Below are 22,688 nucleotides of genomic sequence, written 5' to 3'. Positions count from 1 at the left end.
AGAGAGTTGATAGCTTCTCGAACTCGGATGACACAGGTAGAGATCCCCAGATGGAAGATGACCACCAGCTCATCAGTAAGGCGGATATTAAAGCCCTCCTTACTGATATTATAGCACTGTTCGATGCAGACATCTCTGTGGTGAGAGAAGAAATGACCACACTCACAGGCCACATGTGAATGATAGAGGAGGAAGTGGGTGCCTTTAGAGGCAAACAAGAAGATAAAGCTTGTGCCATAGTGATGCTTAAGAGCAGACAACATATTTATGAGACAAAGCTGGCTCACATCCAAACATCCAGATCACAAGTATCTCAGAGTCTATACTCTTTGGGAAACTGCCTTTTTTGCTGAGACCAATCTGGTCTAACCTACTGTCATCATCCAGGGCTAAGAGACCATTGCTATGGTATCCCACTTCAGAGTGGAATGATCCACCAGAGCATCACCCGATGTCCCTAGGGGTCTTTTGGTACAGCTCCGCACAGAGGTGAATAAAGCTACAGTAATGGCTGTTTCTAGAACATTTTGTACCCACACCTTTTGAGAGACATGTCTTTACTTTCTGTAGTGACTTTTCTCATTATACTGTTATCTGGAGGTTATACCTCTGCCACTGTACTTCACACTCTGCACTGTAATGACATGCCACTGCAGCTAGCTTTATAATGACTTTGCGCTTATTCCAAGTTCAAGTCTATATGGTGCCATTTTGTTAACACTCAATATTTCTGACTTTGCCATTTTAACAACCACTTGAATAGGCTGTATGGATAGTATTACATTATTGAAAGGCAACATTTATTAGAGACAAATATACATTACTATGTTTTACTGGGAAAGAGAGTATCTGCAAATCAAATTCTTGAGGTCTTACAGTAAAGGTCTGTTTATACGCGATACGTTATTTTCGTTTCTGTGATTATTACTAGATTCCAGAGATGTTTCTTTAATATTTTCTTCTGGTAAGGAATTTTTGGGTGTGAGTCTATAGTGAGAACTTTACAAGGACATTTTACTGGAACTATTTAAACTGCATTCTTCTTGGCAATATTTGACTTCTGGTCTGCGGGTTCACTGCTAGGTGCACTGAATTCAGTACCCCATGTGTATCTTCCTTCTAGTCAATACTTTGTGCCACTGCCTAACATTTGTTTAATGTTTACCTGAGTCTAAACATAATATTTAGGCCTGACAGCAATCCTTATAGTCAAAGTGATTGTGTGTGTGTTAAACTACTAAATTTCAAGTTGATGCCAAATACTTGATGTTTCTTAGATCAAGTTAATCTAACATTTGACTATTTGACTAATTCTAGTGTCTGAAACTTGTAAATAAAAAAAAATCCCCAAACCAGCAACAATACCTATATGCGTAATTTATATCTGGTTGCTTTTTGCGTATTCAAGCTATGCCCTCTCTAGTTTTGGAGGGTGACCAAGCATTACAATTAAGAGACCTACAACTGAGTCAATCATTGCTCTATATACAGAAAATCCTTAAGAGGACAGTCTAATTATCAATATCGCTTTGTTGTAAATGATCACTCCAAGCAACATAGAACATGTGAATAAAGTGTAGAAAAGATGCTAAGTGTGTGGAAAAGGTGCCTACTTATTGGGAAAAATGTCAGCTAAAGTCACCAGGTGTTTGGCCACTCCACACAACACAAAATACAGTGTAAAGAACTTCAGTAAGCCAAAATGTAGGTGAAAGGTGCATACTAAAGAGATACATGCAAAATTGCTGTTAATATTTCATATATCAAATTCTAAAATAACTACAAAAACAAATCATGGTGCAGTATATCACTCATTCAATTCTAATGTTTAATGTTTTGATATTTGAATGTGTGATATACTGCACCATGATTTGTATTTGTACTTTACGTTTTGATGCAAACAAAATTGGTGCTAGTATTTCATATATCTTTGTTGTGCACTTTCAACTACATTTTGGTTTGTTACTAGTGTTTACATTCCAAGCAATATAATCACTACATCACTGAAGTGGGTATGGTGGCAGGACTGCCCTGTCACCTCCTTATTGCGTAAATAGTCAATTTGTATCCTGCTTTCCTTTTGACTGAGAGGATAAGAGTGGTGCCAAGCAGAGAAGCCGAACTCGTGGGGGGCCAAGGCACTCCATGAACCATAACCACTACAGTTCAGTTGTGATGTTTAGTTACTATAGTTGCAATCAACATAGAAACATAAAAACCTAGAATGTGACGGCAGATAAGAACCATTCGGCCCATCTAGTCTGCACAATTTTCTAAATACTTTCATTAGTCCCTGGCCTTATCTTATAGTTAGGATAGCCTTATGCCTATCCCACACATGCTAAAACTCCTTTACTGTGTTAACCTCTACCACTTAAGCTGGAAGGCTATTCCATGCATCCACTACCCTCTCAGTAAAGTAATACTTCCTGATATTATTTTTAAACCTTTGCCCCTCTAATTTAAGACTATGTCCTCTTGTTGTGGTAGTTTTTCTTCTTTTAACCCCTTAAGGACTGAGCCAAATGTACACGTTGTGAACAAAACAAAACGTAAACAAAACCTGGCATTTGTGCAATATGTCTGTCCAACCGTAATTCACCTTTTTCATAGTAAATGCACCCCCCTTATTATATATAATTTTATTCAGGGGAAACAGGGCTTTCATTTAATATCAAATATTTAGCTATGAAACATAATTTAATATGAAAAAAATGGGAGAAAATAAGATATTTTGTTATTTTTTTAGTTCTACATGACATTTTAACTGTCATAATGTCATAATACTGTTTGCTTTTACTGCAATAAAATACACATATTTGTATTCAGCAAAGTCTCACGTGTAAAACAGTATCCCCTATGTACAGGTTTTATGGTGTTTTGGGAAGTACAGGGTCAAATATAGCACGTTACATTTGAAATTGAAATTCGGCAGATTGGTTACGTTGCCTTTGGGATTGTATAGTAGCCCAGGAATAAAATTTACACCCATAATGGCATACCATTTGCAATAGTAGACAACCCAAGGTATTGCAAATGGGGTATGTCCAGTCTTTTTTAGTAGCCATTTGGTCACAAACACTGGCCAAAGTTAGCGTTAGTATTTGTTTGTGTGTGAAAAATGCAAAAACCGCCAATTTTGGCCAGTGTTTGTGACTAAGTGGCTACTAAAAAAAACTGGACATACCCCGTTTGCAATACCTTGGGTTGTCTACTATTGCAAATGATATGCCATCATAGGGGTAATTTTCATTCTTGGGCTACCATAGGGTCTCAAAGGCAACGTAACCAATCTGGCAAATTTTAACGTGAAAAAAATGAAACACAAGCCTTATATTTGACGCTGTAACTTTTGAAAACACCATAAAACCTGTACATGAGGGGTACTGTTGTACTCGGGAGACTTCGCTGAACACAAATATTTGTGTTTCAAAACAGTAAAAAGTAACGCAGCAATAATATCGTCCGTGTAAGGGCTGTTTGTGCGTGAAAAATGCAAAAAACATAACTTTTACTGGCGATATCATCGTTGTAATACATTTTACTGTTTTGAAACACTAATATTTGTGTTCAGCGAAGTCTCCCGAGTAGTACAGTACCCCCCATGTACAGGTTTTATGGTGTCTTGGAAAGTTATATGGTTAAATATAATGCTAGCAAATTAAATTCCCTTTACTTTCGGCATGGGTTGTCAGGCAGGTCCCGCTAATTGTAATTAATTAAGATACCTAATTATGTAAAATATTACATAAATATATGTGTAGAATTAATATATGTATATATAGGGGGGGCGGGGCCTGACTGCCGAGCAGGCCGGTCGCACCAAGACAGAGCTCCGTGCGAGAACCGGCAAACAAGCGACTTACCTTACAAATTTCTCACCGAACTCACTAATCGGACACACCAGAGTAGCGGTGATATCCCGAGGTTCCACTGGCCAGCTCGCCGGACTCGGAGAAGCGACCTGAAGCGGTTGCCGGGCTGCGGCCTACCACCTGATGCAGGCGCGGGAGAGGCGGCCGACCTCCCCGCCAGCAACTCCGTGAGAAAACGCTGCGACACTAAAGACTCCGTTCACCCCCCCTGCCGGTGAGGGATATCCCGGCACAATTAACCAAGCGACGGACTAATCGGAACTTACCTGATCCATGCAAACTGCACTGCGGCACAGTCATGGCCAAAATGGCGCCTGCCGTACCGACAACGCATGGCTTGCTGGACAAGTATGAAGAGAGGCTGGAGGCATTGTGGCGCAGAAAGGCACCAGCTGAGGGGACAACTGCCAAGAAGTGGAACTCACCCTCTAAAGGCATGAAACCCGATCAGCCCCCAAACCACAGAAGCCAGGAAGGAAGAGCCACGGACTACTCGAAGTCACCCACTGCTCAACACGGCCCTCCGAGAACGAGGGATCGACGTATGGGAAAACCAGGAGGCTTGCACCCAAAGGGACCGGCTAAAACCGTCAAGCGACCGCGAGTCAAGCGCAGGCCCCCACACGCAACTTACAGCAAAGTTACAGGGGCCTCTAGGCACCTCAACACATGGAGTACCAAGCTACGACACCCCGCAGGCGCAAACGGACTATCCACAGGCCCCAGCCATCTACGGCCTGGTCGACTCCCACCCTGGCGGGAAAACTCACATAACATTACTTCTGGAGACGCCATCTTACCGACAGTGGGAGTGGGCTGAGAGACTCTTGAGGAACTGAAGCAAACTGTCTGGTACCTGCTTATACACCTATACCTAGGCAGCCCGGCACAGTTAATTTCGACAGCATTTTACTGTTATTGTATATAATTTCAGCCTCACGGTCACTCTTAAGTCACACACTCTAGCTGACAGCATAAGTAACTCTGCCTCAACATTTAAACATCAGGGTTTATAAGCCTGAATGCCCTCAGCCCCACAGTTGCTGACTGGAGCTGATTATCGCACAACATGTAAACCCTCCAACGAACCAAGCTCCTCACGCAGTGTGCATCATCCACATAGTAACCTCAGCATGTAGTCCCTAGACACACACATATACCTTGGTATAATCCATAATGACCCCCTGTTACACCATTTATTACATGCATTATTCAAACATAGATTAAGTTCCACAGTTAAGCCTTATACGGCATAAACGCTTATGTCTCAAATCTTTTAATCGTTTTCAACTAACTAGACAGGGCGAATTACTGTTAAACAATAAAGGAACCTCCTGGTAACTCAACCTATGTAAATCAACCAGGGATAGGAACACCCCGTTTTAGTTTTAACTTCCAGCTGAGTCTTAAACTAAGATGGATAATGTGTAACCTGTCTGCTTAAGTTAGAATCAGAATAACTTTCTGTTTTTTCTTTTCTCTGTTAAGCGTTTGTCTATCTAATGCGCCTAGATTCTAGATTTACCAAGTATGCACCCTCTAAGCAAGATTAAACACATGGATTAGAATGGTTCTTATCCTATAGGATATAAGCTAACACTATCTAAATGCCGAACACATAGTCACTTATTGAACCCAGCTTAATGCAACCAAGCTATAACCACAAACTAATGTTCTAACTTGTTATTTTATATTAAAACTGTGCCTGTTTTCTCTGTGCCCCGCATGTTACGCGTGGGAATAGTAGGAGGACTGCTTTTGGGGCACCTCTTACCTGCATGTGTAATATTTCAGCACAACAAAAATAAAGAATTAAAAAAATAAATAAGGGGGCGTGGCTTGGCGCCGAACAAGAATGGCGGCATAATCCCCGCGCTCTGAGCCCTGCCGATACCAGACGCTCACATCAGCACAAACAGAGACCTAATGGGCCGCACAAAACGAGGCACCATGACCCCCACCACACCGAGGACGCAAGGTGAGGGTCCGTCCTCCTCCATCCGCAATTACCTGCACACGCCGGGGATCCTCGCCTCACACCACGAGGCATCCAACATGGCGCCCTCCTCACCGGGCTCCACTGTCTCTGAAGACAGCCTGCTCACTGCCGCCGGCTCCCGAGATCAGGGGACTCCCACGCCAGACTGGTATGCCCTATTCTCCTCCCTGCCAAAAAAAGAGGACCTCCAATCCGCAGTGCAGGAGGTTAAAGCTTCCTTGAGAACAGAAATTGCTTCCCTGCGCACCTCTCTGCAAGATTTGGAGGGAAGAGTGACAGCGCTGGAAAATGCTGGCCCCACAGTGCAGGTACACCACCCCAACCCCACTTATGACAGGCAGCTCACTGACCTGCGGCTCCATGTAGAAGACCTAGATAATAGGAGCCGTAGGAACAATATTAGAATCAGAGGGCTCCGCGAACCCATAGGCCCAGAACACCTAAGGGAGACATTGATCCCACTGTTTAACCTCATACTGCACAGACCCCCAGAAGCACGTCTATACATTGATAGGGCGCACCGTGCCCTCCGCCCAAAGCCACCTCCATCTGCCCCACCGCGAGATGTAATTTGCTACATAAAAGACACTCAGCTAAAGGAAGATATCATGAAGGAAGCAAGGGCGGAAAGGTCTTGGCGGTACAAGGGCCAAACGGTGGAGCTGTACAACGACCTCTCCCACCTCACCCTACAAACCCGCAGAGCCCTGCGCCCGATCACCACGCTGCTCCAGGACCACCAGATAAGATACCGATGGCACTTCCCGTTTGCGCTCACGGCACGCAAGGACAACACGGAAGCCACAATCCGGCTCCCAGCGGACGTTCCCATTTTCCTGGACACCTTGGGACTGCCGGCCACCACGGTAAGGGACTGGACTGACTGCCCCCTCAATGAAAGCTACCTGGGCAGACCGGTGGCCCGCACGTTGGAAGCGGAAGGGCCGGTCGGGGATACAATACCACCCCACCAGGGCGCCCATGAAGAGTAATACACGGAGCCCCAGTGGCGGGTGCACCAGTTGAGAAACACAAGAACTGCCCCGCGAACCATACAACGCACCTTACCCCTTGGACATGGACATACAAGGACAGCCACGACCTACATGGAACAGGACAAGGCTACGCCGAACCTACCACGGACCATCTCCTAACCTTCCCCTTCCTCGGTTCACATGGCAGCCCCGACAGCGAGAAGGCCACCTGTGCTTATACGGCCTCCTTACACTAAGCAGAGACTCTGGATGTCTAGCAATTGGGACTATGGGGTCCTTACCCCGCTCTGGGGGTTTTTTTTTTTTTTTTTTTTTTTTATTTGGTTTTTTTTTTTTTTTTTTCTCTCCTTCCCCCTACCAGCCAGAAGCCGGAGCTGAAGGGGCTCTTCATGGGACTTGTAGAACTGCCGCAAAGCAACGCAGACCCACATGGACGTGGTATCGTATCACTGCAATGCTCTGTAGACTATTCTCCCTGCACTGGGGGGGTGGGGGGGGTAGGGGGCTGAGGAACTTAATGCCGGACAGGGAAGGCTGACTGCAACCCCACCAATCACGGAGACCCGCACACCGGGACCACTGACAGGCACTCACACCACACCGCCAGACGGAGTTCACAAAGACCATGACAACATCCCCACGACTCTAGGACGACTCCGACCCTCTGACACCTAGACTACCGACAGACAAACTCCCCCCCGCAGGGGTCCCCACGACACCCAACGGACTGGACATACCAGCACTCAAAGCCAACGGACGGATCCCCCTGACCTAACCCTGACCCCGTACCCATGGGCTCACCCCCCGAGCTGCCGGCAGTCCTCAGAGGGGGACACCAGGAGCCCGAACCCACTTGCCTCCATAACCTCTCCCCCCGACCCTTCCCCACAACCCCGACCCACTACTGATCCCAGCCCAACGAGACCTCGCTACGGGAAGGGGACGTACGACAACGGGGCCACGACCGGTGCCCACCGCCACGGGTCTCTGCCACGAACAGCTTGTAAGGTCGAGACCTAGATACAGGGTTAATGGTTAAGAAAGGTTAAAGTTAATACGGACCATTACCTCCAACTGCTTAAACTGACAATGCCTAGATAATAGGTAACTGATTGTACATAGTTCAAGATGTCACGGTTTGCAGAACCGAAAGTTTACCATAATATGCCTAGCTAAGGGGTTAGTAGCCATTATATGTAACGGTTGCCATGGATCACTAGTGCTAACGGCCTTTACCGACGAAGCCTAGACAAACGATAGCCGATCGCCAAACGATACAGCAGACAGCAGACACAGGCCTGCTCGACCAATCGCCCTCAGTGCTGAGGCCTAGATAACTGGTCACTAATTGCTAATTGCTAAGTTTCCGCGGACATCTACCGCTCACCAATTAGACTGACAAAGCCTAGACTCATGGCAACCGACTACTACAGACTCAGGCTGAAAAGGGTTTGCACAACTAAACGTCCAACCCACCTGCCCCCACAACCCCTCCCCCCGACCCTTCCCCACAACCCCGACCCACTACTGATCCCAGCCCAACGAGACCTCGCTACGGGAAGAGGATGTACGACAACGGGGCCAAGACTGGTGCCCACCGCCACGGGTCTCAGCCACGAACAGCTTGTAAGGTCGAGACCTAGATACAGGGTTAATGGTTAAGAAATGTTAAAGTTAATACGGATCATTACCTCCAACTGTTTAAACTGACAATGCCTAGATAATAGGTAACTGATTGTATATAGCTCAAGATGCCACGGTTTGCAGAACCGAAAGTTTACTATAATATGTCTAGCTAAAAGGTTATTAGCCACTATATGTAACGGCTGCCATGGATCACTAGTGCTAACGGCTTCTACCGACGAAGCCTAGACAAACGATAGCTGATTGCCAAACGATACAGCAGACACAGGCCTGCTAGACCAAACGCCCTCAGTGCTGAGGCCTAGAAAACTGTTCACTAATTGCTAAATGCTAAGTTTCCGCGGACATCTACCGCTCATCAATTAGACTGACAAAGCCTAGACCCATGGCAACCGACTACTACAGACTCAGGCTGAAAAGGATTTGCACAACTAAACGTCCAACCCACGACGCCTGGATAAATGGCTACCAACTGCCAAATGTTAAGGTCAACATGGACCTTTTTTGCTAAATGTCTATACCGACACTGCCTGGATAAAGGGGTTTCACTATCCATTGTTAAGGCTGCATGCGACCGTTGTTACATAAATTGTACTCTTACTGGCTATTTAAGGCCTCTGTATTACTTGCACTCACCCTGACGGCAGGGCTCGGACACCTCCAACACTTGTTCGAATCAACCACCCACGGACTTTGCCAGAGAGCAGAGACTCACCACCCACACCCCCACGGGTTACTGCCCTCCCACAGGACGAGCTCACCGGACTCGCAATCCCTACGTGAGACCCGCCCTAGAGGCAGACCACCCCTTTTTACCGTCTCTACCGACCCCTCTACTGACACAAAGGGGGAATACAGGCAACAGGAGACACTTCCAGACCACCCCAAATCCACCCTACACCTCCCACGCGCACATCGCGCACCCCCCCCACACGACCTCAACCAACTCAGCCACAGCATCCATAGCCACAGAGCGACACAGATAAAAGGAAACACCTAGGTAACCCACACGAAACTCCGACCAACCCACGTGTACTGGACACCCCAACCACCATCCCTAACCCCTCTCCCGACCAAGGGAGAAACAAACCACACCAGACAGCTGACATTAACACCCTTACGCTACACAGCACACGCACTAAGCGCACGCCGCACCCCCGCACCAACACTTCGCTCCCCCGCGTGCCCCCGGCGAAGACCACTAGAGGGGACCCGCCGGGCGTGCGTGGGAGACCCCACTCAGCACACACACTCCCACCCTCCCCCCCTTCCAAGACCGCGGGGCGTTGGGCCGGCCCGCGCGCCCGTTTGCGCAGACATGACCCCCCCTCAGATACACCCTTCCTGCAGGCATCAAAGGACACTACAACCGGGCCTCAGAATCTACACGATCAACGCCAAGGGGCTCAACTCCCCACAGAAACGAGCAAGAGCCCTGAGAGAACTGAAATCCCTGCACATCTCCACCGCGTTCTTCCAGGAAACGCACTTTCAGACGACCAAACATCCCAAATTCACAAATAAACACTACCCGCTGAGCTTCCATGCCACCAACCCGGACTCCAAGACCAAGGGGGTCACAATACTCTTTGCGGCAGACACACCGTTCCGCAAAGAAGAGGAGCTTGCGGACCCAGGAGGCAGATTCCTCTTCCTGAAGGGTACTATACACACCACGCGATTCACGTTCGCCAACCTATACCTCCCAAACAAGGGACAAAAACCCTTCCTGGCGAAAACCCTCGCACTACTAGACTCCTTCAGTGAGGGCAAACTAATCCTTGGAGGAGACTTCAATGCGCCGCTAGAACCTAAACTGGACACCTCCACAGGCCACACAACCCTCCCGGGCCATGTCCTCAGAGGCATGAAAGCCAACCTCCACGAACACCAGCTGTCAGATTGCTGGCGGATCCTACACCACCTAGAGAAGGACTACACCTCCTTCTCCCCCCCCCACAATTCCTATTCGCGAATTGACTACCTGTTCCTCCAACACCGCCATCTGGACGACCTCCTTACAGCAACGATAACCCCCATGACCTGGTCGGACCATGCCCCGGTCATCATCACACTCACCTCACCAACCCCATTCCAGAAACACTGGAACTGGAGACTTAACGAATCGCTGCTAGATGACCCCCTAATTCGCCAAGACGTGAAAACACACCTAGAACAATTCTTCCAAACAAACAGCGAGCAGGATTCCCCCCCGGAAAAGATATGGGAAGCACACAAATGCGTGATCAGGGGCGTCCTGATCAGACATGGCGCGCAGCGCAAGCGACTACGCACCCAAGAAACTGCCGAACTTGCACGAGCGGTAGCAGAACTGGAGAAACAACATAAGTCCACCATGGCAGACGACATATACACACAACTAGTCAACGCCAGGGCAAAGCTCAACTCCCACCTGTCCCAGAAGATCGCATTTCAATTCAGGCAAACGCAGAAGACTTTTTACGAATATGGTAACAAAAGCGGGAAACTGCTAGCGAGAGCACTGAGGAAAACCAGACAAAAAAGCTTCATATCTGAGATCACACATAATGGCACTACACATAACACACCGAAAACAATAGCGGAAGGATTCCGCACCTACTACGAATCGCTTTACAATCTCCGCAATCAGGAAGGCACCGGGGAGGGGTCTGACGCCTCCAAAACCCACATACGAAATGAGTACCTTACCAAATACCTTACCAGCACACTGGACACAGACACGGCCGAAGCCATGGAGGAGCCGATCACAGCGGAAGAAATATCACGGGCCCTAAAAATGGCCAAGAATGGGAAAAGCCCAGGCCCAGACGGCTTCACGATCAAATACTACAGAACATACCACGACTCCTTGATCCCGCACCTACTCAACATGCTCAATGCACTCAGACAAGGGGGGTCCCTCGACCACCACACCCTGAGAGCGCACATCGTGGTACTGCCCAAAGAAGGCAAGGACCCCATGACTTGCCCGAGCTATAGGCCAATCTCCCTGTTGAACGCCGACCTGAAATTATTCGCAAAGGTTCTGGCACTCCGACTCCAACCGACCCTACCACAACTAATCCACCCAGATCAGGTAGGGTTTATCAGCAACAGAGAAGCCAGAGATAATACCACCAAAGTAATTAACCTGATACAGGCGGCCAAGAGCGAACAGACGCCCGCACTACTGATCTCCACGGACGCGGAGAAGGCGTTTGACAGGGTAGATTGGACCTTCCTCTTCGCAACACTACGACACCTAGGATTGGGACCGAACATGAGGAGATGGATTGAAGCCCTATACAATGGACCGACTGCACAAGTCTACGTGAACAGCACATTATCTACACCATTTCAAATACACAATGGCACCCGGCAGGGCTGCCCCCTCTCGCCCCTCCTGTTCGTGTTAAGCCTAGAACCCTTCCTCAACGCGATCCGCACCAACCCAGATATCGGGGGCATAAAAGGCAAATGGGGGGAAAGCAAAATTTCAGCCTACGCCGATGATCTGCTGTTCACGATCCGAGAACCGCACATGGCACTCCCAGCTATCATGCTAGAATTCGAAACGTACGGCTCATTATCCAACCTCCGCATCAACTACTCCAAGTCGGAGATCCTACACCTGGGATGCGACCGCACCCTGATCACGACCCTCAAAACACGATTCCAGCTCCAGTGGCGTAAGGACGAACTCAAATACTTAGGCGTATGGCTCACGGCGGACCCAACCCACCTGTTCAGACACAACTACCCTCCCCTCCTGGAACGCGTACTCAAAGACCTAGCAGACTGGGACGTACCACACATCACCTGGCTGGGCAGAGTAAACGTTCTTAAAATGAACGTCCTTCCACGCTTCCTATATGTGCTCCAAACGCTCCCGATACATATCCCGCAATCCTTCCTGACCCAGGTTCGCACAGCCTTCACGAAATACGTATGGAGGAATCGACCGGCCAGGATAAAATACGACATTCTTACAAAAGCCAAACCGCAGGGCGGACTGGGACTCCCGGACCTGGCCAAGTACCACCAGACGACCCACCTACAGCGTATAGTTGAATGGACCCAGGGGACAAGAGACAAACTCTGGATAGCCATGGAAGCTAGCTTCTCAACGGACCCGCTGAGCTCGCTCCCATGGCAACCCCCAGGCCAGACGAGCAGGTACAACATCAGACACCCCACAATAGAGGCCACACTGAAGGTGTGGAGAAGGATAGCAGGGAACCCGGACCTCGCACCAGCTATCTCCCCCCTATACCACCTCTCGGGCACAACACAATTCCACATGCTCAACAACCCCCGGACCTTGACTAACTTAGGCCTGCCCTCCCCGTGCAGGCTACACCACGTCCTAGTGAACGGGACTATCCCTCCGTTAACGGAAAGGCCCACACCCAACCCGCCTGATCATATGACCAAATTCCGATACCTCCAACTGGTGAGCGCACTGAAGCGAACCCCCAACCTACCCTCGGCAGCTAGACCCCTGACCACGTTTGAGACCATCTGCACGCAAGACACACCCACGCCGCATGCAATATCACTCCTGTACCGGCTACTGACCACACCGCAGGGAGGCACCCGACCTCCCTACTTTACCAGATACTGGGAAAGAGATCTTGGGCATCCGCTGACCCAAGACCAATGGACCACAGCATTCACGATGACACACAAAACCTCCATAAGCACTAGATTCCAAGAATCGGGATATAAAATGATATCGCACTGGTATAAAACACCGGAGAAACTCGCCTCTATGTATGACACGAGCGCACCGGAATGTTGGCGATGCGGAACTGAACTGGGCACACTCTACCACATCTGGTGGACATGCCCGCGGATCAAACCTTTCTGGCATGATATCCATCAGGTAGTTCTGACGCTCACAGACAACGCCGTAGATCTCACACCAGAACACTACCTACTACATCTGACACCTCTACAGCCCCCTGCTTACAAAAAAACGATCACCCCATATCTGGTAAACGCAGCACGCAGCCTGATCCCAACATTCTGGAAGAAAACCACGACACCAACCCTGACGGACTGGATAACAAGGGTAGAAGCCATAAGGACCATAGAGGAAATGATCTTGACGGCGAAAGGAAGACCCCAGACATACCTGACGACGTGGTTCCACTGGCTACAATGGCTCACCACTAGACAAAACCCGGGACCACGCCCATGATGGATGAACAACGAAGGGTGAGGGCCCACGGTCCCCGGGACACACACACCCGGAGACACATGAGGACCGAGGCGGCGATACCCGAAGACCTGCAACGAGACCACACAGCACCGGCTGCGCAGAGGGGGGGCCTGGGCGCTGGCGGGACGCGGGGGCTCGGGCGCCCCGAGGAGAACCCACCCCTAAGCCCTACCCCCTCAGGAACATGACATACCCTCCCACGAAACACAAAGACAAAACAAACACAGACACGCCACCACTGACCCAAGCGGTACCACATGACACACCAGACCTCCCCCTACTGTCCTACCCCCCATTAGACACAAACGACAGCACCACACCCAAGTAGAGAGATGGAGGGAGGACACCCAAACGACAGCACCACACCCAAGTAGAGAGATGGAGGGAGGACACCCAAGGAACCACCCCGACCTAACTAGTACGACACGCAGTTAACCCGACGGACCCCAATCCGGAGACGGCCCCGAATAGAGAGAAACAACACAAGGACCCCACAACACGGGTTCTGACCACAGACACCCCCACAAGGCAACCACTAGAGACATACCGCTTTACACCTTTACGAAACACGACCTAGGTACATAATATAGCACTCTATCATCGGTTCTTCGACTCCCTCTGGAACGCACGCAACACCGATCACTATGCAATATACCATAAAACAATCTTACCATAGCGACGACACCCCATGAGCCCACACACACCCAAAATACTTGAGAAAGATACAATACCAAATGATACGAAATATCGACCTCAAAACTCACAGGGATAATTCGTTATAAGCCTCTGCGTAGGCTCAGATTGCAAAACTACAGATGTACCAAAAACGCATCTCAAACCATCTATCAACCCTACCACACTACCCCTGCGTGGGTAAACTGTTCTTTGACAAATGTTAAGCAATGATCTCCATTAGGGAGGCCGCAACCACTACGAAATACATCATAAGTCTCCTCTTGTTTGATTGATTGATGCTTTATGCCTCTACGTAGGCACCGATGCACCGTTTTTGCAAACCTGTTACATGTCCTCTAACACTTACCAAGTTCTTATATACTACAATAGTGAACATGTCACACGTTAATATCCGCTCTCCTTCGTTTAACGTACAACTGTTTTACGTATAAATGTCACACTAGTTTAGTTTGGCTATTGGTCCAATCTGGAAGGTTAATCTATTTTAAAACTTATAAAACTGTGCTCACATTAAGCTACAGTATTAATAATTACAGTTATGAGACCTTTACTTCGACAGCGTTACTGTCAACCTACTCAATGTGTCTAAAATGCGTTAACTGCCATCTTATTATCGGACATAACTTGACTCTGCTTGTCTACTACTTTCAAACAATGTGTGTTTATTTGATGCCTACCCGTTTGACATTCTCATGTCCGCAACAAAAAACATGTTTGTAAAATGTCCATGCCTGTCTAATAAAAACCGTTGGAATGAAAAAAAAAAAAAAAGTATGCAGAGTCATCCTGACTTTTCTTTTTTACAATGTGGCTCTCATATCAAAGCTCTTTATTTATAAAGACATCAATTTCACAACTCACAAATATAAAATTATCTGTAGAGATAAATAGGTCACTTTGGGGCTTATTAACCGACTAGTTAAAGGGACACTATTGGCCCCCAAAAAAACTTTAGTTTAATGAAGCAGTTTTGGTGTATAGATCATGCCCCTCCAGTCTCACTGCTGAATTCTCTGCCCTTTAGGAGTTAAATCACTTTGTATATACAGCCATAGTCACACCTCCCTGCATGATATTTGCACATCCTTCCTAAACACTTCCTGCAAAGAGAGATCTAATATTTAAACTTCCTTTATTGCACATGGTTTAAATTTATAATTTCTTATCCCCTGCTCTATGAATACCCTTCTATATCCTGTGTGTGATTTAAGTTCAATTTATAGAGCAGGAGATAAAAACTTACAAGGTAAGTCAACATCTGATCATGCCGGATGTGTGAGCCACAGCCAGGGGAGGTGTTACAAGGGCTGCATAAACAGAATTTTAATGTAGCCCCATGTAGCCAAAAGCACAGCTTAAGCGGAACAGGGCCTTGACAGGGGTTAGGAGGCGGGCCCAGGAGGAACAGACAGGACAGGTGGGTTATGGGATATGGGGGTTTGGCTATTTAAGGGAGGAGCCATTTTGTAAGGTTCACTTCTAATTTCCTACCCGGTTAGTTTGTCCCGCCCACCCTCCCTGTATAATTATGTTTAGATAGAGGTTATCCCGTTTTTTCACAGCGGCGGGATAGGGAGCTGAGAGAGAGGACATAGGCTCCCTATGAGGAACGTGAGGAACATGGAAAAAATTGGAATTATGGTCAATGGTGGTTTCGAGTCCTGGAGGTGGCTCAGAACCTGGTGGGGCAGGGGTATCCGGGTATACCCCTGCCATGGTTACTTATGGTTGGCACTTGTTCGGTTCAAGTTGGCGAGGTTGGAAAATGTCGTTACATATTTGTATTTGTTATGTTGGGGGTCATTGCCCTCTATTAAAAAGAAGGATACGGATGAGAGGGGCGGAAGGTGGGGGCAATGACCCATGTTTATATGTTAATTTATTTAAAGCAATATTATCGTTATATATTATTTAAATTATTTAATAAAGCTGTGGACAAATTTTCCCATAAAAAAAAAAAATAAAAAAATAAATAAATATATGTAAATATACGTATGTGTATGTGTATATATATATATATATATATATATCATTTTTTAAAAATATTTTTATTTATATATAGGTATATATATATAGTGATATATACGTATATATTTATGTATATAGATATATATATATTATTTCGTTCTACGTGTATTTTGATATAAATATATATATATTAATATCACAATACAGTTAGAACGAAATAACACACATCTATATATTTTTTAATTATTTTTGTAATTTTATTTTTTAACGTATTTACATATTTTTTTTATATTGTATATAAATATATATATATATAGCAATAATTATATATATTTAATCAGTATCAGTCTACGTGTAATTTGATAGTAAAATACACCTAGTGTATGTGTGTATGTATATATATACTTAGATCATATATATATAGATATATATATATATATATATACTATTTATATATATATGATCTAAGTATATAATTGTTTTGTTTTTTACACTGATTTAACTTTTTTTTATTTTAATTCAGCCAGCAGGGGGACTAACTGTCATTACAGTTAGTCCCCCTGCTGGCAATGCCTGAGCCAGCTAACCCGGCCATGTGATTGTGAGGTCCTCGCAAGGACCTCACTCTCAAATGGCCGGGGGGGCCCCCAGGAGGACGGACGTGCCGCAGGGGACTCCCTGGGAGTCCCCCCAAACCGTGATCGCCGGCGTGGGATTGCCGGCGACCGGGTAAGTAAAAAAAAAAAAACGGAGAGCGTACTATTACGCCCGGCGGCGTTTAGAGACGCTTAAAATAGGGCGTAATAGTACACCCTCCGGTCTTAAAGGGTTAAATAGAGTCTTCTCCTTTACTGTGTTGATTCCCTTTATGTATTTAAATGTTTCTATCATATTCCCCCCTGTCTCATCTTTCCTCCAAGCTATACATGTTAAGATCCTTTAACACAAGGGAAGAATTAATTAAATTAAACATACAAACATATTTACTAGTACTGTTCAGTAAAAAAAATAGATATGTTTGTTACTTATAAGCAAGAGCAATCATAAAAGGGGTCCCCAGCTGTAGAAATGAAAATCACAAGATGTTTAACCAGCTTCATTACATAGTTACATAGCTGAAAAGAGACTTGCGTCCATTAAGTTCAGCCTTCCTCACATTTGTTTTTTGCGGTTGATCCAAAAGAAGGCAAAAAAACTAACTGTTTGACACACTTCCAATATTGCAACAAACTAGTAAATAAATTTATCAGATTTATCCTTGGATCAAGCAGTTATTACCCTACATTGAAAAATGATATCCCTGAATATTCTTTTTTTGCAAGAATGCATCTAGTAGCTGTTTGAACATCTGTATGGACTCTGATAAAACCACTTCTTCAGGCAGAGAATTCATTACTGAGAGAAGTAGCTGTACAACAGTCGCAGCCTACAGTTGGCCATATGTGCTTTGTTAGAAGTTACAGCCATTCATACTTTCTAAAAAGAAAAAAGACCACACTGCTTGCTCCTCTGATTCTTTAATATACACATATACACATATAACTAATGTAATCACTTTCCTCCTAGGTTATGTCTTCTCATTCAGGATGCCTATGGGATATTCAGCGAACTTCAATTGCAATGTAATAATCCTTCCCCAGCAGACATAGAGTGCTACAGCAAGAGATGGGAAGGAAAAGCATGTTGCCTTTCTGGTATGAAGATCCTACAGAGGACTACTAGAGGAAGGTTAGCATGCCCCTTTACACAAATGATAACTTATTGGATAGAAAATGTGTATTTTATTAATTACATTTACTAATTGACATGCAGACCATTGAATGCATAAACACTATCTTTGCTCCTCTTATTAACACAGAACAGTGAGTTCCACTAAATGTTTTGTTTGTCACTCTGCAACGTTACTGTAATTATACACAGCATATCATAACTTGCACTCATCACATAGTAACACTGTGTGGCAGTGAAATGGTTAACTCTGTTAGTAAGTACAATGAGCAGATATTCCCTTGCATGATGCTTTTGCACCCCATGCTGAGTATGGAGTTTATTGACCACAGCTGTCCTTTTCATTTGAGTTGAGGTGAAGACACGGAAGAATTCCATGATAATGACATGCATATACCAGAATGAAAGCATCAATAGCTGTAACCAACGATTTATGTATGCTACAGTCTGTAGACAGGCATTCTAAAATATTTTTTAGTATATATTTATTTTATTTTAAATTCTAATATTATTATGGGTTATTGCGATATATAAGCAAAACAGTAATTTCATTCTCATGGAAAGAAAATGCACCATAATGCATCCAGAAATATCCTGTAACATTGATGCCTCGGCCAAAGAGTCGACCTTGGAGAAGACCCTCTGATGGGTTTAATAAGACCAAAGGAGAGAGAGAAATGAAGCAAGGGCAAGCGGAAAACTGAGGAATAAAGAAAGCCACAGAGGGGAAAAGAGCAAAGCAGGGGGAAAACAAAAACAAAAAAAAGTTTGGTGTTAAGGGAGAGGGTGAATGAAGGCAGGCAAAATGCAGCAACTATTGCAATTCAAATGGACTGTACATTATGAATATGAAGGTGGCTGAAAAATCAAACAACCATTCACATACTACAAATTATTTACCAGTGACACAGTATGTAGAATAGGCAATACTCAGTGATACATGTGCAATATTAATGGTGATATATGGAATGACTTCTAATCTTTATGGCATAGATATTCTTAGTAAATAGAAAATGTTGATGTTTAAAGGACAACTATAGGCACCCAAACCACATCAGCTCAATGAAGTGGTCTGGGTGCCAGGTCCATCTAGGGTTAACCCTGCAGCTGTAAACATAGCAGTTTCAGAGAAACTGCTATGTTTCACTGAGGGTTAATCCAGCCTCTAGTGGCTGTCTCATTGACAGCCGCTAGAGGCGCTTCCGCGCTTCTCACTGTGATTTTCACAGTGAGAAGACGCTGCCGTCCATAGGAAAGCATTGGACGGATGACGTCGGAAGAGGGAGGAGAGTCCCCAGCGCAAAGGGAGCCCGGCGCTGGAGAAAGGTAAGTGTTTAACCCCATAACTCCTATTGAGCCCGGCAGGAAGGGGGCCATGAGGGTTAGGGGGACCCAGAGACCCTATAGTGACAGAAAAACAAGTTTGTTTTCCTGGTACTATAGTGGTCCTTTAACCCAAGAAAACTAATTCAGTTAAATATTTTGTAAACTGCAATATAATTTATGACCAGGATACCCAGCTATTATAGAACTAGAAAAATCAAAACGCTTTCCAGCCATAAAGGGTTACTCCAACCACCATGGCCACTTCAATGATTTAAATTCAGTGATTATGTGCAGCATTTCCGTTTGAAGCTCTGCACACACAGAGTAATCTGCACTTTTGTTCCAGGGGCTAGTTACACCCCAGGCACACATGACTTTGGAACTCTGTTCCAGGCTGCCAAATGTGAATTCTGTACATATTTTACTTCTATTCTCGGTGCACATTGAATGATGACAACAAACATAATAATCTTCTCCCTTGCAGACAGGGCGTTTGCAAGGGAAAGATCGCTCTCCCCCTCCCTGCGCGCCGTCCCTCCACATCCCTCCAGTAAATGAATGCTTTTTTTTTTTTTTTTTGAAAATCCCTCGTTTTCTCTGCTGGTTCAGAGTGCATGCATGCACTCTATGCCGGCCGGACTGCACTAGACTGTTGGTGATGTTAGTTGGAGGAGAGAAATCAGAGCCGGGAGCTTTGCTCGTCACTGGATTACAGGTAAATTATAAACTTGTTTATTTTTATTTTTTTAATGGAGTGAGGAACCTATTAGCAATGCCCAATATAGCATTCAAAACCCCAAAATGTGAAGTGTCAGACATGGCTGGTGTAACCCTTTAATGCTGTTAATTCACCAATCTTATAAACACTCCTGGAAAGTAAATGAATATGAAAACATTATGGGACTTATTCAAGGAAGATTGAATTATCCAATTCAGCTATTTTTGCAGTTTAAAGTTTCACAATATGTTTTTAAAATGTATGCAATTCACTGTTTAGTGAATTAGCCCCTATTATAGTCATACATAGTTTACAAACACCAGGAGTTATCTATTTTACACTATGTCATCCTGCTTTTCTGGTCTAGGATGTTATGTGTTTATATTATATGCTTACTTTCTCTCATGGATCCAGTCAATGTTAGCATTTTCAGAAAGTAAAAACGAAACTCAACAACATCTCTGATGCAGACAAATACCTTTTCTAGTATAGCACATACACATGGCTAATTTGCATATTGTAGCAGAACACAAGGAAATTCCATCACATTGTGAATGATAACAGTCTTAAAGCACCTTTTGCTAGGCCTGCCTGGCCATTTAACGCATTACTTTCTGAGACAAAACAGTAAATTCACTAGACCTTGGAAAAGGGACAGTGTATCATTTTTGGTTGCTACAAAATCAGGGTGACCTTTTTCTAAGCATATTTCTAACTATAGTTAGACCTCTAATCTAAAATTTCCACACGACGACTCCACAGAGAGAACCTGGAGAAGCTTAATAGGCTTAATTGACTTTACTGCATTTTGTTAATGTAAAATATAAATTGGTTAATGACTTATCCTTTAAGGATTTTCCAGGTTGTGCATATGGCAACAAATGAAACTCGTGAAGTGCAGTCTTTTTATTTTATTTTTTTATATATGTGTGTTTATATATTCATTTATGAATATTGGGGGCATTTACCTGGACACACTGTGTGTACATAATGTGTATGTCCAGGTAAATGCCACCAATATCATGTGGATGTCTTCATTATGAAGAATGCTACAGATAAAGGTTCAAGAGTGGAGCTACCATCAGCCACCTAGTCTACATGGACAACATGAAGCTGTATGCCAAGAGTGAGCAGGACATTGACCACCTTACTAAGATATACAGCAAGGACATCAGAATGTCATTTGGACTGGTAAAAAGGGGCGGATGAAAGCAAAAAGAGGAAAGGTGACCAGGATAGAAGGAGTTCAAGTACCAGAATGTCAAACAGGAAATGTAGAGAACAGTTTCTTGGGTACCACAAACACATGGCAACCATGAGAAAGAGGCAAGGAGTATCCAAGTACCTCCAGATAGTCAGACAGGTCCTGGTGTTCCAGCTCAATGGCAAGAACAAGATCCAAGCCCTACCTTTAATCAGGTACCCAGCTGGAATAATAGCATAACCGAGTGAAGTTTGTCACCATGAATGTCAAGATGCAGAAACTACTCACTATGAATGGAGGATTCCACACTAAATCCAGCACCCAGAGACTGTACACTAGCCAGAAGGAAGGGACCTGATGAGTGACAAGGCCACAGACCATCCACGAGTAATGATGAAGATGTTTCATAAAGATGAACTGCTAGGGGAATGCCTGAGAAAACAACAGGTAGATGATGCAGGAATGGATCCGAGTCCATGGCAAGACAAACTCCATAGGGTTCACCGGCAGCAGATATTGGATGTGGCTCACATTGCTAAATCCTACCAGTGGTTGTTAAATGCAGGACTGAAAGGCAGCACTGAGGCGCTTAGCATAGCAGCACAGAAACAGGCACTCAGCACCACAACAACATCAGGCAGGACCCAAGGTGCAGACTGTGCAAAGAGGCTTCTGAGACAATCCAGCAAATAATAGATGGGTGCAAAATGTTAGCAGGGACAACATACACAGAGAGGCACAACCAAGTTGTTGGGATTGTGTACCAAATATCTGCACAGAATATAGGCTTGACCTGCCAAAGTCCGGATGAGAGATACCACAAAAGGTAGTTGAGAATGACAGGGTTAATATCCAGTCAGACAAGCAAGTAGTGGCCAACCAACCTGACTTCGTGGTGGTAGACAAGGAACAAAGACTGCAATAGTGGATGTGACAATATACAGTGACCATAACATCCGGAAAAAGGAACATGAGAAGGTGGACAAATACCAAGGACTGAAAGAGGACCTTTGTGGAAAGTGATGGCAGTAGTAGTCCCAGTTGTGATAATAGCACTTAAGGTTGTGACCCCATGTTTGGGGAGTGGGTTCAGCAGATTCCAGGTGGGACAGCTGAGATCACTGTCCAGAAGAGTGTAGTTCTAGGAACAGCTAAGATACTGTTAGAGGTGAAGGAATATTAAAACATTAAAACCACTGACAGGTGAAGTGAATAACATTCATTACATCATTACAATGGCACTTGTCAAGGGACGGGATATATCAGGCAGCAAGTGAACAGTCAGAATTTCATGTGTTGGAAGCAGGGAAAATGGGCAAAAAAGATCTG

General features: G+C 45.3%; 1 protein-coding gene across 4 annotated transcripts in view; it reads left to right on the top strand.

Annotated features, from left to right (window-relative positions):
- Window positions 1–22,688, top strand: part of SPIDR (scaffold protein involved in DNA repair) — a 536,808-nt gene that overhangs the window by 457,664 nt on the left and 56,456 nt on the right. For all 4 annotated transcript variants that reach the window (XR_010090743.1, XR_010090744.1, XM_063451403.1 and 1 more), the window contains exon 11: window positions 17,950–18,111. Coding sequence is in view for 2 of the 4 variants with exons in the window: in XM_063451403.1 (XP_063307473.1) it covers window positions 17,950–18,111 (162 nt within the window). In the remaining 2 variants the exon portion in view is untranslated. The remainder of the gene's footprint in view (window positions 1–17,949; window positions 18,112–22,688) is intronic.

The sequence above is a fragment of the Pelobates fuscus genome, chromosome 4 (assembly GCF_036172605.1).
Source record: "Pelobates fuscus isolate aPelFus1 chromosome 4, aPelFus1.pri, whole genome shotgun sequence".
In the NCBI taxonomy this organism is placed as follows: Eukaryota; Metazoa; Chordata; class Amphibia; order Anura; family Pelobatidae; genus Pelobates; species Pelobates fuscus.
Note: the sequence above shows the minus strand (reverse complement) of the source record. Positions and strands in the feature narration are given on the sequence as shown.